Here is a 16326-nt window from a genome sequence, read left to right on the forward strand (position 1 = left end):
GGGGCAGCCGGGTGGCTCAGCAGTTTAGCACTGCCTTCGGCCTGGGGCCTGATCCCGGAGACCAGGGACCGAGTCCCGCGTTGGGCTCCCTGCAGGGAGCCTGCTTCTCCCTCTGCCTGTGTCTGTGCCTCTCTCTCTGTGTGTCTCTCATGAATAGATAAATAAAATCTTAAAAGAAAAACAACAACAACAACAACAACCTGTACACCGGGTAGTTTATACAACAGTTACTTTGGGGGAATTCTCAGCACGTTTCAAGGCTTAGATCTCCTTCAGGTAGATGTGGAGGTGGGTGTGATTCCAGCCAGGGTGCCTGCTTTGAGGCACAAGCGTGAGCAAGGCGTTAGGCCAGCGCACACGGCAGCTCGGGGCAGAGGGCTGTGGTGTAAGCCCTGCACCCCTCCTGGGGTCCCTGGGCAGCCAGGATTCTCAGGGAAGGGGAGCAGTGCGGTGTCCGTATCACTCTGGACATGGGCCCTGCCCACGGGCACACATGGCTGGAAGTGGTTCTAGATACTCTGGGAGCAGTCTGAACTCTTGCATGGTCTGGTGGCCGCAGCTGCTGCTTTTATAACTCGGCTGTGTTTGATAGAGGTATGTGTTATATTTAGTAAAATTATGACTATCGGGCACAAGGTCCACTCAGCTCAGAAGCAAATGAGTGCCCCTCCCCCTGCGCATTCCCTTCCTTCTTGCCCTGGCCTCTCCCTTCCTCTCCAGAACTGGAAGCTGGGCTTTGCCTCCTGGCCCTGCCAACCTTAGGGACTTTCTCTCAAGAAAGGATCTCCAGCCAGGAAAGCGGTCTGCAAACAGAAGGGCCGGCACCCTCCTCCTGCAGGTTTTCAGGGTTCATGCGGAGTCCCAGTGTGTTGCGGGGCAAGTAGACATTCCTGTCACGACCTGTGCGTGGACTTGCCTTCGGAGCCTTGGTTCGAGCACCTCCCCGCTCCGCAGGCCCCCCTGAACTCCACGGGGCTTGTGAAGTGTGGCCACGCGTGCGGTGGTGTCGGAGCCTGGCTGCCCACACTCTCTGCACTCTCCACCTCGCTCCTCACTCTTCCTCTGGGCTCCTTTGAGCTTCCCCCCTACCTGTGATTCCTTCTGATTCTTCGGCTTAGGTTGCCTCCTCCCACCACGGCTAGATCCTTCCTCGAGGCCTGAACACCTCAGCCTTCCCAGTGCTCTCCTTCCAGAGGTTTCCTTGGCACTTTGGTGCTTCTCCGGTAGTCAGTGCTTTCTCCGCAGTGTTGTTTATATATTTGTTTTCTCTTCTGCATGATGATAAATTCTTTGAGCGTGAACAAGATACTTAGCAGTTTCTCTAGGTTCCAGAACACCATGAGTCTAGTAGGTACGCAGTAGTTTCAGGATAGGTTAGAAATGTCTTTCGCACTAAATTACCCCTATTGCCTTTTCTATCCCTGTGCGTACTCATGCAGACTTGAAGTGTCCCATGCTTCTCATTGGCATCACATTCCTCCAGTGAGGTGGAAGCTGTGTCCTCGAGCATGGGCCCCGAACGTAGAAGACGGGTTTGGGGTGACCTGCACACGGTGTTTTGCTCTCCGCCCATGCTCACAGCCACAAGCATCTCCGCCAGCCTCGGTCTGCATGGATTTTCCCCGTCTGATAGAATGCCCTTGCTAACTTTTCTTCTTTTTTGTGCAGACAGTCGTGAGAGACGTCAGGACAAGAATGTTTCACTTAAGGACTTGTGCTGCTAAGTTGAGGCCGTTGACGGCCTCCCAGACTGTGAAGACATTTTCACAAAACAGACCAGCAGCAGCTAGGACGTTGGGGCAGATTCGCTGCTTTACCTCCCCCGTTGCTGCTGAGCCCTTCCTCAGCGGGACTAGTTCCAACTATGTGGAAGAAATGTACTATGCTTGGTTGGAAAACCCCAAAAGTGTACACAAGGTAAGGCTCCCAGGAGGGGATGTCTTCATGTGTTTGGAGTCTTGGCCTGGTGTTGGCTGGCCGTCCAGGTAAGTACGTGTGTCCTGAGGAACCTTCTGGAAGGCGGGCCGGCCGACAGGCGGCGAAAACCCCACCTGGCAGAGTCCTTTGCATCAGCAGGCAGCTTGGCTGTCAGCCAGGCCCAACAGTGACCGCCTCTGTGGAGGAGCACTCCCCTCTTATTGGACATGCTGCACACTTGAAACCCTTACCCTGGAACAGAAGGCCTGTTTGACCTGCAGGGGTCGGGCACCCTGAAGAGGCTTGGGCACCACTGCCAGCCCACCCCCCCAAGGATGCCATGAGGTACAGACGCCCAAGACGGGAAGGAAACAGAAGCCACAACCCTGCAGGCTGCTCCTCCAACACTCCATCCTCTCATCCTGAGAAGGCCTTATAATGATCGCATGCAAATGCTGTGTAATTGGCATTTTCAAGCAGTATTCTCATGTTTTATCTCCTGTGTTTGAAAATGAATCCTGCGCAGGCTTCTCTGTAACTCATCTCTGTCACCTGTAAGGCAACCCGTCGAGAATCCCTGTGTACACGTGTTTGCTTGATACAGGGCATGCCCAGTGATGGCCGAACTTCTTCATAGAATTCTGGCCAGTGATATTTATGGGTTTTGATGGTTGTTCCTGGTTCCCGGCCTCCTTGCAGGAACTGGAGGGTGGGTCCCCAAGTTGCAATGTGTACCCCGTTTGCAGACCGTGGAAGGCTTGCCTGAGACCGTACGTGTGAGGTGCGTGACACTTAAGGTTGGATACGTTTGTGTGACTGCCAGAGCCACTGGCCCTGTTTTGTCCTGATCTGAGCCTCATTGCTTGGCAGAGGAGGATATGCAGCTGGGTGCTTCCCCATTCCCTTGGCAACCTGAGGGCCACATGGCTCTCTGAGCAGGTGAGACCTGGTTTCCTGTGAGAGTAGATCTTTCCCTGACCAGAGGCATCCTGCAAGTGGCCCTGCCTAGATGCTGGCCATCAGAAGCTCTGAAGACAGGCGCTGTGCTGGGCACTCTGAAATAAAGCTAGCCAGAGGCTGTGGGTTCACGCTGTCCTCTTATGCCCAGGCCTATCCCTTGGCCTTCCTCTCCCCAAACATGACCTCTTTGTGGAACCAACCACATCTGAAGTTACAACCACACCTTGTACACACAGTGCCAGGAGCGTCTGTGCCAGAGGGTGGCAGTGGGGAAGCGCCCTGTGACTCTGGTGCAGAACTCAGAAAAGGGGCTAACACTGTCACCATGGCTCCTGCCAGAAACTTTACAAGGAGGCTTTTATGGGGACCTGATCGTAAACCGTGGTACATAAATGGGGCCGATTTCCTTGAAAAGGTTTTTTTTCCTATTCGCTGGGTTTAGTACTGTTGTTATTATTAGCATTCATATTAGTATCGTTACTCTTCTTTGGAGGAGAATCCAAGACGCAGTGCATGTACTGTGGACCATAGGGGAGGGTCGTCTGACTTCATTCCCACTCCTGGGGAGGACAGCACAGTGACAGGTCCACTGACAGGCCAGGTACCGCAGGCCAGGGAGGAATCCAGGGTGGGGACTGGTCCATGGGTTCTGCTGGTCTGTCCGAACACCCCACAGGGATGCTACCAAGCAGATGTGCAGGATCTCACAGAGCGACTTGCTGGTTTAATATGGGAATCCACGACAGTTGACATCTTTGGGACAGATTTTACATGCTTGTGTCTGTTACTGGGATTCTCCAGGGGACATCGCATCTTCTACAGAGGGGCGGGGTGGCATAAATCAGTGGGCGTGCCTCTCGTCTGCAGTCCCAGCCACGGGGAATCAACTGCCTCTCCAAATTGGGATAGGCCTCATACCTGACATGTCCGTGTTTTTTCAGAGACACAATCCAGAGCTTGTGTCAGATTTCAGAGGTATCTGGGACTCAGGGAAGTCCTTCAAAATAATTGACTTTATTAAGAATGCTTTCTTTGTGGTCATGTATTAGAACACATAGTTCAAGCAGAAATGAAAAACTAGCTTTAGAGATTGAGATCAATTGGTGTTTTGATCCCCCAGGTGGGTGTGGGTGTGTGGTATGGGCTCCTGGCCCCTAGTGCTGGTCCTGTCCCTTCTCTCCACCACCGGCATAGAACTTGTTCACATCCGGCAGAAACAGAACAAAATTTAGCGTCTCTCTGCCCTGCCCTGCTGCGCTCAGCTTTCCAATTACTTTTTATGATATTTTCAAACATAGAGTAGAGAGGAGGGTCTACAGTGAGCCTCTGTGAGGAGACCCACGTCCAACCTCCACAGCACTCTGCAGCTTGCCAGTTCTCAAAAACCTCTTCCTGCCCCACTCTTTTTTGCTTGGTAGTTTTTTCAGGGTGAGGGCCCAGAGGAATATTTCAAACCAATCCAAGTGTGCGTCATTTCGGTACAACTCTGATGAACGGGAAGGTTTCCTTCACCACACCTGATGAAGGTAACAAAGTGACTCTGTACCATCTACTTCTCATCCTCTGCCAGCTGTGGTTACTGTAAAGCATAGATCCTTGTTTTTAAAGACCACTTCTATCTTTTTAAATGTTTGAGATGGTGAAAATTATTTGTGGTAAAGTAATTGAGCAGTTCAGAGCTGCAAGCCCCTCTGGCTCCTGGCGCCCAGGTTGGCCACTGCAGGTGTCCCCTCCCCATCATCACCTGCCATCTTAAACATCTTGTCAGGCATAGCTCAGCGCTGGACCCCCATAGGGACCCTCAGCTGCTGGCTGTGGTGTCAACACAAGAAGCCTCCCTCCGTAGGGTCTCCTTAGGCCGTGTTGGGAACAAATCAGGTGGCGGCGTCTCATTTTCATTTACATCTTAGAAACACTTAGAGTCAAAGCCAGATTGCCCCGCCGGTGTTTAGGATAGATGGGCGTTGGGCACTGCTGGGCCTCATGTGTGTGCAGAGGCACGCACCCACCCGCGGGCTGAGCGTGGCGGCAGCCCCGCTGGGGAGGACCCAGGAGTTGGAGGGAGGGCTGTCTCTGCCATCCTCCAGCCTCAGAGCTCACTTCCCATGCCAGGCCTTCACAGTGGCCTCAGCCCAGTTCTTAAATACTGTCTTCCACCTCTCCTTCAACACACCCATTTTTTTATGCCATCCATGGGTCATTCCACATTCAGTCCCTCCTCCAGGAGCTTGGCTGTGCCACCCTCCTGGCCAGGGCAGCTCTGTGTCTTCCTTCAGTGCCTCTGAGACACAATCCTGTCGTTTTATGTAAGGGAACCAGATAGGTAGAGCAAAAAATAAACGGTCCCCAATTCATCGTGGCACATGCCTTTTCACCCTGCAGTTTTGAAAGTGCCCTGGCTGTGCTTGGAGACCCTGTGCCTGCCTCAGGGGAGAGACACACCTAGGTTGTAGGTCTGTGGGGTGCCTTGTGGGATTTCTGTGATGTTGAGCAGCAGTGACATTGGCCCTTGATGACACTCGGCTCCCGACCTCAGAAGGCACCTCAGCCACAGTGACTTTGCTTATGAAGTCAGCCAAATAGGCGGAGTACCTTCTGGGGTCTTCCCTTGCACAGTTTGGGTAGGGAGATAAAAGGAGATAAGATGAGCATGTCGGAAGAGTACCAGGACTGTCCTGTGGGAGCACGGTGGCCAGGGGCTGCTGGGGGAGGTGCTGGCCCAGTGTCCTTGTGAGTGCAGGCTGGCCCGCCACCTCTCGGGCCTGAGTGATGAGTGGTCTGAAGGTCTGGGGGCTCTTGGTTCTGGTTCCGCCACCCTCAGGGCTTGGAAAGGAGGCCCCTCCTTTAAGTGATTGTGACTCCCAGACTCGGACACTCTTGGAACCTGCAAGGGCTGTGCTGCAGGCCAGGGACTGGGCTGCCAACCTTGGTCTTGGGCCCTACCTAGGAGTGGCGGTCACTGTGGACTCCACGGGGAGAGCTGAGGCAGCGTTCCTTTGCTCGTGGGCGGGGGGCTGCTGATATTTTGCTTGCACGCTCTTACAGGGAGAAGTTAGCTGAGGTCGTCTGCAGACATGCCCTCACCTGTGCTGTGCTTTGAGTGCAGCTGCATCACTCAGACTGAGCTTAAGTTCCCTTGGTTTCTGTGACTGAGGGATACCCCAGCAGGAACCCCCAATTTTAGCCATTTCCAGTGTAAACGGTTCCCGGGTGACTGGTCAGGCAGGCCCAGACCCCAGTGCACTGCCTGCCCCTGCCCCCCAGAGCCTCATGGCGGCACCTTGGGGCAGGCACATCAGTGTCTTCAGGGAAGGCTGGCAGCCAGCAGGTGGCATGAATAGGGCACATCAGGCGGGTGTGGGGGCTGTCCACGCAGCTTTTTCATGCCCAGCGGGGACACGGGACACACAGCAACATGCGGTGGCTGGGCTGCTGTGCACAGTAACCTGGCTGCTGAGGAGACAGTGCAGAGCTGCCAGCATGCCTTCCACGGCAGAAGAGCCTGTGTGCGGGGAGTGGGATGAGGAGGACAGGAGCCCCACAGCAGCACCTGGTGGCCACCCGCAGCCTGAGGAGCCACTGCCCATCCATCAGGTTGGCTGAATTAGCCTGAATCAGCCACTGCGTTTCAGGATGGCAGCTAGTCACTTGTTGCCCCGACTTTCACATTGGCAGCAGTTAAGAAACATTGCTAATACGGGGACTTAAACAACACGCTTGTTTGTCAGGGTGCTGGGATCCAACCCAGACCCAGGGTCAGTAGTTCATCAGCCCTGGGCTGGTCCATTACAGAGGCTGCCTCACCCACTCCCCCAGCTGGTTTTAGGTCAGGGTGCTTGGCAGGGCGCCAGCAGAGAGCGGTGGTGGCATTGGGTGACAAGGTGTGCTGGACCAAGGTGTGTGGAGCAAGTGGGCAGGGCCCAGGTGGAGCAGCATCTGGAGGGGCCTTTGGGCAGGAGGAAATGGTGTCAGCCCAGAGGCATGGGATTGGGTGGCTAGAGTCACCATCAGTAACCCCGGGATTGAGTGTTGATCCCCAGCTTCTGGAAGAAATCCAAGTGTCCTGTGGCTGCTTTTCAAAGTGTAAGAAGGTGTGCAAGTACAGGGGCATCTCCATCCCACTTGCAGGTGAGGGTCTGGCACACACAGAGCTGAAGCAGCTTCCCTGGGCCTCACCACCACGGTGGACTGGGCTCGCTGTGTGTGCAGCCCTTACGCCCTAGCTCACGCTGGCTGCCCTGTCAGACACACTGCAGGGGCCTTCCCGGCAGGTGAACGCACCACCCCTCCGAAGCTGGAGCGCACCAACGGTCTCTGATGGAAGCATTGCAGCCAGGAACTTGGCCCCAAAGCGCCTGTGATCTGTTGACAATAAATAACTGAAGGCAGAGTCCACTTGCCTTACTGACCTGCTCACTGACCAGCTCACACCCATGTGCCCTGGTGAGTGGCCCCATCTCACCAGCGTCAGCACCTTTCCCAGGTGAGGTGGAGCCTCTAGATTCTGGAGGCCACAGGTGTCAGCAGCTGACCTCCCCCCCCACCTGACACCACAGCTAACTTGTCAGGCTGTTTCCATGTGAGGGAGTCCCAGCTGTCTGAATTTAGCTCAGGTGTGTTGAGCACCTACTGTGTGCAGAGCCCAGAGTAACTTCCTTAGGATGTTGCAGAGGAAAGGGGACGTGTGCGGCCATCAGATGGCTTCCTCTGCTTAGGGCAGAGAGGGCTGGTGGCTGGGGGGAGAGCCCGTCATGGTTACGGGAGGTCTGGGAGGTTGAGGGAGCAAGGGGGCAATGGCTTTAGGAACAGAGCTTCCACTTCATATGTATGTTATGGGGGAATGCTTTCATTTACCTAAAATTGAAAATAAGATTTCTGGTTTTATTTCTACCAGAATATTCCACTTATTTACACTCAAAGTCTACCACGTTCTGATGAGGTCATATCAGCAGTAAATGATGGTCTTAGCCCCACTCATGGGGGGCAGGGATGGCAGGCCCGCGTGTCTACTGATGGCTGTCCCCTCTTCCTGCATGGCTCCTGTCCCGGGCTCCCTATACCAACTGTCCTTTTGGCACCAGTCCCCGGGTACCATCTTCTCTGCCCTGTGTCTGCTCTGACATCCCACGCTCACGCATTTTCCTGCCATTCGTGAGAGGGGATGCCCTTCATGGTTGTGCACTTGTCCCCAAACCCAAAAGCAGATGGCGTCGAACCAAGGGGTTGAACTTCTGAGTGCCCTGTTCACCTGTCATGGAGCACTGCTCACACCCATCGTATGTGCCTTTGGGAAGATGGTTCTTGCATAAGCAGAACGTCACTGGAACCCTCCAGTCTTGCCAGGCAGAAATGCTGGCCTCCTGTGGGCAAGCTCCTTCCTTCGTCCTCGCTCTAGGCCACCACTCCCTCTCCCGCAGCAGACAGAGGACTGAGTGTCCATCAGTGGCCACAGGTAGGCTTGAAGGTGGGCAAGGGGACAGAGAATTTCCTCTGTGGGTTACTTGTGTGCCAGAGGCAGGTGGACAGGTTGGAGGCTGGGGCGACCCTCAGCGTGTGTGTCTGGTGGCTGCATGGCAGGGGCTGCTCCAGCGTGCCTTGTGTCGGTCGCCCTTGGAGGAGGTGATGAGCCTGTAGCTGTGCAGCAGGGCTGACACAGAAGGCCACCCTCTGGGCCCAAGGACTGCCACCCAGATGGCAGCCAGGCTCGGCTTTGCTGGTTTGTTGTGGGTGTTCTAGATGCACTCTTAGACTGTGCTGTGAAATCAGTCCCGCTTAGCCGGTCCCTGTGCTTCCTCCCTTTTACTTCTGCTTTATCGCTAGAGTTACTGCCAGAGTCAGGGGTCACCATACTATAGGATCAGTGTGTCCAGACAAAAGGAATGAGTGGCTTGGAGAGGAACCCTAACGCGGTGTGCACATGCACACAGGGTTTTTCTCAACAAGAAGCCCGGGGCCACTCACCCTCCATGACACAATGACCTCACACCGCCAGTCTCAAGGAGCAGGTGGCTGGGGGCAGGCATCCTCTTCTGGAAGCTTCTTCCTCATAGAGTGGAAGGGCTCCCCTACCAAGCACTGCAGCCTCGTGTGTCGGGACTGCTGGCACTCAGTGTGACAGGCGATAAGCACGTGGATCTAGAAAACCTGCTGCCAACGGGCGTGCCAGTGAGGGCTGCACTCATCAGCCAGGAAGCCCTCTCCGTGTTCAGGGGACTGGGGGCAGGGGAGAGAGGGAGAAGGTGGGAAGAGCAAGGGAGAGAAGGGGGGGGAGAGAGGGAAGCAAGGCTCCTTAGGGAACTGAAACCACTGGAGGGATGAGAGCAGCTCTTTGGGGTGGTGAAGCCTACAACTACAACGTGACGTCCACTTTCAGAGACTACTTTGTTAATCAGCTTTTTTGAGGTCTGACTTATATTGAAATGCACCCATTTTAAGTTTTAGCATGGTGGGTGTGCCAGTGCCTGCAGCCGTGCCACCCCAGACACCCATTTGCAGAGGTCCTCAGGCTTTTGTATCACTGCGTGGGAGAGCCTCCTGGTCTGGGTGTCTGGGGGGGAAGAGGCTCGCCGCTGCTGTAAGGACAGGTCACGTCAGGGCAGGTGCCCAGCCTGGCCGGGCACCGGGGCAAGTGACGGGAAGGGCGGACACTGCATTCCAGTGTGTTCCTCCCTGCTAGCTCCCCCTTTGCAGGACTGGTGTGAACCAGTTTCTTCCAACTGCCTCCAGCGCTGGCAGGGTTTGCCGCTATGCATGCATTTGTCCCAGCCAATTGAAAATCACCTGGAGTTTTATTCTGAGCACAAAAGAAGGTCAGAGAGAGGAGGCCTGATAGTAGCGATTGCCCCCCTTCCCCGGAGGGGAGGGCAGGCTGGACAAAGCCCCTGCTGCCTTTGTCTTCTGACTCTGCGCTCTGCGTCCACTGCTGGAGAGGCCTTTCTGCATTTCCTTGGCAGGGTGGGCAGCTGAGCAATGCTGTCTAGGCTGCCCACTGACCATGTCCCTGTGGCCTGGCTGTCCTGGCACTCAGGGCAGCAGGCTATGGCTCTTGCCTCACTGTTACCTTGGAGGGGCTCCTTCTGGGCCAGGCCCTCGGTCACTGGAGGCCTGGGTGGCAGCCAGGGTGAACCCTGGTCCAGAGCCACTCCCCAGCTGCAGGGGCTCGCTCACATGTGCTAGAAAGCCCCACGGATCAGAAGTATGTGGAGCGTCCAGCAGGTCAGCTCCTTGTGTCCTTTTACTGAACCAACCAGGTGGGAGCAGGGAGGCAGCCTTACCTTCCCTAGGGAGACAATACTCAGGTGGCCCCTGTTTCCCTCCAGAGATGAAGGCAGCTGCCTTCCCTGGTGGACATGCTGCCTCTCACCTGTCCGGGTGTCAGCAGCACCAGTTTGACAGAGAGGGGTGAGAGGTTGGCCCCGGGCCCCGGAGTCCCAGATTGCAGAGAGGCCCCCTCCCCACTCTGCTGTCAGTTTTCGTGGGAGGAGAGGGTTCACAGCGGCATTAAGGCAGGTGCCAGGGGAGAGCCCCACATCTCTCTCCCATCAGCTGGCACACTGCAAATTAGCCAGAAAGGCAAAAACAGTAATATCTGGACTAATTAGTACAAATATCTTAAAATTGTTGACATATAAAATCACATAAAGTGTACAGTTTGGCGTTGGACAGCCATCCTGCTAAGGGCTTGAATTTTTTTTTATTACCTTTTTGGAATCCAAAAGTAATTGTGTACATATAGTAGAATGATTTAAATATTCTGCAAAGCTTCATCAGAAGCAGTGGTAAGGAAAAGCCAGTGCTCCCCACATGAGGCAGTGCTCCAGGCCTCCCCTGGTGATGAGCTTATGACCAGTCATTCAGGGGGCCATGGACTCAGGTACGGCTATGTCCTGAACAGCCCTGGATGCAGCCTGCCTGAGAAAGCCAGAGGACCATGAGGACCTGCGCCGTGGCGTCAGTCTGCACATGGACAACCCACACGATGCCTGTCAAGCCCCAGCCCAGCTCCTTTGGACAGTGTCTGATAGCTCCTCCTGAGAAGGCGAGCACAGAAGTCCAGCGACATTTGTCAGGAGTCTAAATCAGCTTATTGACAGAAGAACCTCAGAAACTGAGGAAAGAACATTTTCATGTCTCTGAACTTGCTGAGTTTCAATAGTGTTCTTTTTTCCAAAGGAATTTTATTAAGCCTTTATTTCTCTGAGCTCTGAAATTTTTTTAATCTCTTATCCATGTATGAGATGATAAACCATCATAGCTCACGACATTTCTGTAAGTTGCAAATTAAGCATCCAAGCACAGAACACCCGAGAACAGAAGGACATAGTAAAAGAGATCATGTTCACCCAGAGGAAATCGGGGCAGCAGTCCTGCCGGGGAAATTCTTGTTGCCTACAGTTACATTCTAAGTGTCTTTAACCACTTGCTTTGATCTTTACGACAGACCTTTGAGGAGTATAGATGTGTGTCCTCTTATGATGACCGAGCACAGAAAGTTAGGTGACTCGCCCATATGTCGGGGCTGAGAGGCCCTGGTTCTGTCTGTGACTACGCCCACCTCCAGGGGTCACTAAGGAAGCATGGCAAGCTTCCAGATACGGGTCTTGGATGCCTTACAAGGCACCTCCAGGACTGTGCCCAGCCTCTGGGTCTGGAGAGACCCTTGGAATGCTCAGTCCCTCTTAGGTGGTCCTGTCAGGACATCTGCACATCAGGGCCAGGAGCACTGGTCTTCCAGACGACTGGGCCCAGGCCAGATGGGGTGGGAAGGACTCTGCCACGGAGGCAGTTGGCAGGCCATGTCATGCAGCAGAGCTGTGCAACCATGGGCCTTTGGGGGTTTGATGGAAGGGCAGTGTCACGTCCTCTATGTCTTAGGCATCCCAAGGGAATAATGGAAGCAGGGCCCCATCCTTTAGGGGTGGAATCAGGCCATCGGCCCAGCCAGCCTGCTGGTGGGCAGATACAGTCAGGACATGACCTGCCTGCCAAGAATGCTGCTCTTTGGGGCTAAAAGTGGGTCCTACATCCTAGGTGACCCATGGGGTAACACAAGTTCCTTCTTTGTCTTTAGTCATGGGACATTTTTTTCCGAAACACCAATGCTGGAGCGCCCCCAGGCACTGCCTACCAGAGCCCACTTCCCCTGAGCCCAGGCTCCCTGTCTGCAATGGCCCGAGCACAACCCCTGGTGGAAGCCCAGCCCAACGTGGACAAGCTGGTGGAGGATCACCTGGCGGTGCAGTCTCTCATCAGAGCCTACCAGGTAAGGTGGTGCTGGCCAGCTGGCGGTACATCAGTGACAGAGGGTGCCCCGACTAAAATGTCATATAACCTGCACCCCCAGCAACCATGGGCACACCCTCCCTGTCCAGGAGCCTGGGGAGACAAAAATGAAATCTGCCAGACTTTCTGACCCTGCTTGAGCACATTCTCTGCCACCTGTAGCACCTGCCCTGCAAAGAGCTCCTTATGTCTTTCCATAAGTCGACAAGAAAAATTTGTGGGCAGGGAAAGACAGTCATTGCTGGGGTGTCAAGGGGGCTGCCGGTCACCAGGAGGGATCAGTGACCAGAAGGGCGCTCCCCCTTCTCAATCGCCAGCACTCAGATATGACAAGAGAAAATGAACCCATAGAGTTCAGGATGGAAGCAGGGCCCATGGATGTGTGTGAGAGACGGATGAAGGGCAGGGCGGTCTCCAGGAGGGTTCCAGTTAGCAGTTCACACCATTGGAGGGCTGCTGGACAGGACAAGTGGGGCTCCCCCGACCTTTCTCTGCCTGCTGGGGAACAACCCAGAATTCAGACCCGAACACCTGTTCTGAGAGTAGCTCTGAGGGCAGGAGGAACAATCAGGCCTGCGGGGCCACTTCTGGGGCCCCCTGCCACCTCCTCTCCCATGGATCACACAGAGTTCTCTCTTTCCTGGACACATTTCCAGGAGACGCCACAGGTCGGGGCAGGTGGCACAGGGCAGGGTGGTGGGTCGTGGTGAGGAGACACACTCCAAGCTCCGTGGCCCACACGGCCATGTGTTCTGGAGCGTTATTCAGGGGGCATTTCTGCAGGAAGGAGGTGCATTGGGTGGCTTCTGACTGTGGCCTACCTCATGTAGCCTCAGTAACTCCACGCAGTCCCAGGTCCCCCTCAGCAGCTGTGCCTTCTCAAATGGCTAACAAACAATTGTGGGTAAAAGCCAGCACCTAAAGCTGGGAGGGACTTACTTCCTCCTTTTGCTTCTTAGGCAGTTCAGGTCAGATGCCGAAGCCCCTGCACCCCCACGGCGGACGGGAGGCATCCCCGCCACTCCCTTCCTTGGGGGTGCTGACGTCCTAAGCTGCATGACCCCACGCAGGTGTGAGCCTCCAGCATGTCCCACTTCATGTATCCAGGGAAACTGCGAGGATGCCCAGAACTGGGTCCTCTTGAGCTGCCTGGTGTACTGTGACCTGAGCTCATCTCTTTTTATAAGCACAAGAGTGCTTTTACAGTAAAATATTCAAAGGCTTTTTTTTTTTTAACTAATTTTGTTACTTTGGGTTCAAGTCTGACCAAGTGTAACTTTTCCCCCCCACAGCCCGCGGGTCCTGCTTAACAACTGCTTGTGTTATTGCTTCCAGGTCAGGGGTCACCACATTGCAAAACTTGATCCTCTCGGAATTAGTTGTGTAAATTTTGATGATGCTCCGGTAACTGTTTCTTCAAACGTGGGTGAGAATTAATCTGTAAATGCTAATTTAATGTAATTTTACTTTTTTTTACCCCTTCCCTCTTTTTTTTCTCCTGTCCTTTTGTGTGTGTCCCCTCCCTCGCTGGCCCGTTCGTAGATACGAGGGCACCATGTAGCGCAGCTGGACCCCCTGGGGATTTTGGACGCCGATCTGGACTCGTCCGTGCCCGCTGACATTATCTCATCCACAGACAAACTTGGTGAGGGTCTGGGAGCGGCCAGCGCTGCGCTGCTTAGCTGCTCTGTGTCACGGCTGTGACAGCCAGGATGTCCTCAGATGGAAGGGAAAGGCTCTTAAGTTTCCTTCGTTATGATCACTTGAAATTTAGCATGTTTGGGGCAAGTTACTTTTATCCCAGCTTTCAGCCAGGCTGTATGAGCTCAATTGTCGAAGCCTCAAAATTGGAGAGTAAAACTGGGGGCACACAAGGTTTGTGGCCGAGATATAAAGGTGACCTCCCTGGGTAGGTGGGTCACATGACATTCCAGGCATCCACTCTGGTGGCTTGGTACCCAAATCCCAGTGCGGCGCGGCCTGTGCCCCAACAAGGCCTGCCTTTAACAGGCAAAAGGCCAAAGTGCGCTGTGCACTGGGTGTCAATTCGTAAGCGCTGGTGATCACACTGAGGAAGGAAACTTTGGAAGGCATCCCAGCACACAGGGAGGTACGTGGCATGCAGGCAGTTGCTGTCACGCATCCCCACTGCCGCCGTGCAGCACAGGGGCGCGGCCAGGCTCACCCCACAGCTGCTTTCTCAAGTTAATCTGCTCTCAGTCACTGTGCCGCTAACCTGTGCTGAGATAACTGATCTGGAGATGGCCAAGTGTCCAGCAGACACCCCATGCATGCTAATGAAACTGACAATTGCCTACCTGCCTAATGCTGTTCTTTGCGAGGGGATGGACCTCGCCTCCTCCAGTGATGGTCTCTAACACTCAGGGACGCCCCAGCACCTGGTTGGCATCGCTAGGCTGTGGCAGGGGTGGTCAGGCTCAAGCCAGGTAAGGCTAGGTTTCAGATGGCATTGCTCCAGGGCCAGTGTTAGCTAGCAGTCTTGCTGCCCTGTTCACTGGAGAAACACTGCTGGGTGGTCCAGGGCTGCCTCCCCTTTTCGTCCTTACCACACAGCCCCAGCAGCACCAAGGCCCCACACAACCTGTGCCTGGCTGTCCTGCAGCCCCTCGGCGGCCCATCCATGTGTTGAAGGCAGGGCAGAGCCCCCACCTGGACAGCTGTAGCCCTAGGGCCTCTCTGGAGAAGGCTCCAAGGCTAGTGCTCCCATACACAGTGAAGCATTGTACGTACGGGAAAAGAGTACAGGAGGTAGGGGTCGCTCTTTGCCACCCAAAACTGCATCACCCCAGTGGCATACATGGTCACCAATTTCTTGGTATTAAAATGGATGTTTTTTCATGGTTCTCAGCTTTCATGAGAACTTCAGGGGAGGGGAGTGCAAAGCTTTGCTCTGTCCCACATGAGACTGGGCAGGGCAGAGCCACAGCCCACAGGCACCGGCAGAGGTTGCTTAGAGCCCGGCTGGTCTGTTAGAGGGGGACACCTGGCGGCACTCCAGCATCTCCAACCCAGCGCTGCTTGAGGGCAGAGGCAGGAGTGGGGCAGGGCCTCCATCATTCTTCCCAGTGCTTTCCTGGCCACCGTGATCCCTTCCATCCCCTCCTAGAGTAGTGTCCCCAAGGATTTGTACTTCTTTGGGGATCAGCCTCACCACAGTAAGGGTGAAAGGGTCAGAGGACATGATGCCTTAGGAGGGCCACACAGAGGTGGCCTCAGAGCCCCCCCGGCTCACTTGGGACAGAGATGCTGCCCCTTCTGGCCCAGGGCCTTTCAGAACCACCAGGAGAAAGTCAGGGAGTAGCCCCTGCTTTGCAGAGGAAAGTGCATTTCATCCTGAGAATTTGAAATAGTTGTGATGAATTATTTTTTTAGATGTAAGAAATGGAAATAGTGAATTTGCTGGAAAATTAGTTTGAAGTGTATCTCACCTCTGGTGCATGCAAGTCTTTGGGAAAATAGCTGGTCCAACCCGACCGCTGCTCATGGGCCTGGTCACTTCTGGGTGTTTCCATACCCCTCACCTCCTCTGGGCCACGGGCCTGGCCTCAGAGGTGGCTTCCCAGGTGGGACCTTGGGCCCTTTCCAGGACCAGCTGTGTGCCTGCATCTCCTCATCTGTAAAGCTATTTCAGAATTAAACTCCGTAGAACAGTGCCTGGAGCTTCCTAAGCTCCATGAAGGTCTGAGTTAGTGCAGTCATTAACAGTCTTTAGAGATACGAAGCTGCCATGTTCTCTGGTAACGAGATAAATCCAGAAACCGAGGGATGGAGCAAGCAGCACAGGGTCACACCAGAGTTGGTGGTGGTGAGGGAGCCCGGGAGCTGGGGCCAGAGCAGAGTGGCCTGCATGTTCCGTATGGAGCCTAGGTCCCTCTCATGCCCCCTCTGTGCTGACCTCCCCTTCTCCCTGTGGATACAAGCACAATTTCTCTATCCTCATGTGGGGAAACCGGGCTTGGGAGATCCTCACTCCCCGTAAGTCTGAGAGCATGTTGTGCTGCTGGAGAAGCACGTGAGTGGAGGGACAGCGGTGCGTGGACGTGAGCCTTGGGCACAGGCAGCAGGCTGTCTTCCAGGGGTGCTAATGCTGGTCTACAGTGGGCTTATGTCCACTCCCAGTTTTTTAAATAAGGTAGATTGTATAAA

General features: G+C 54.6%; 1 protein-coding gene across 4 annotated transcripts in view; it reads left to right on the plus strand.

Moving 5' to 3' along the window:
• OGDH (oxoglutarate dehydrogenase) overlaps nucleotides 1–16326 on the plus strand; it is a 71681-nt gene that overhangs the window by 15715 nt on the left and 39640 nt on the right. For 2 of the 4 annotated variants that reach the window (XM_077849930.1, XM_077849932.1), the window contains exons 2-4: nucleotides 1669–1917; nucleotides 11948–12139; nucleotides 13495–13585. In XM_077849930.1, coding sequence (XP_077706056.1) covers nucleotides 1696–1917; nucleotides 11948–12139; nucleotides 13495–13585 — 505 coding nt within the window. In that variant the 5' untranslated portion in view covers nucleotides 1669–1695. Of the gene's footprint in view, nucleotides 1–1668; nucleotides 1918–11947; nucleotides 12140–13494; nucleotides 13586–13701; nucleotides 13805–16326 lie in introns of all 4 variants that reach the window. The other 2 variants (XM_077849933.1, XM_077849931.1) reach the window with 1 other exon arrangement.

The sequence above is a fragment of the Canis aureus genome, chromosome 15 (genome assembly GCF_053574225.1).
Source record: "Canis aureus isolate CA01 chromosome 15, VMU_Caureus_v.1.0, whole genome shotgun sequence".
In the NCBI taxonomy this organism is placed as follows: domain Eukaryota; kingdom Metazoa; phylum Chordata; class Mammalia; order Carnivora; family Canidae; genus Canis; species Canis aureus.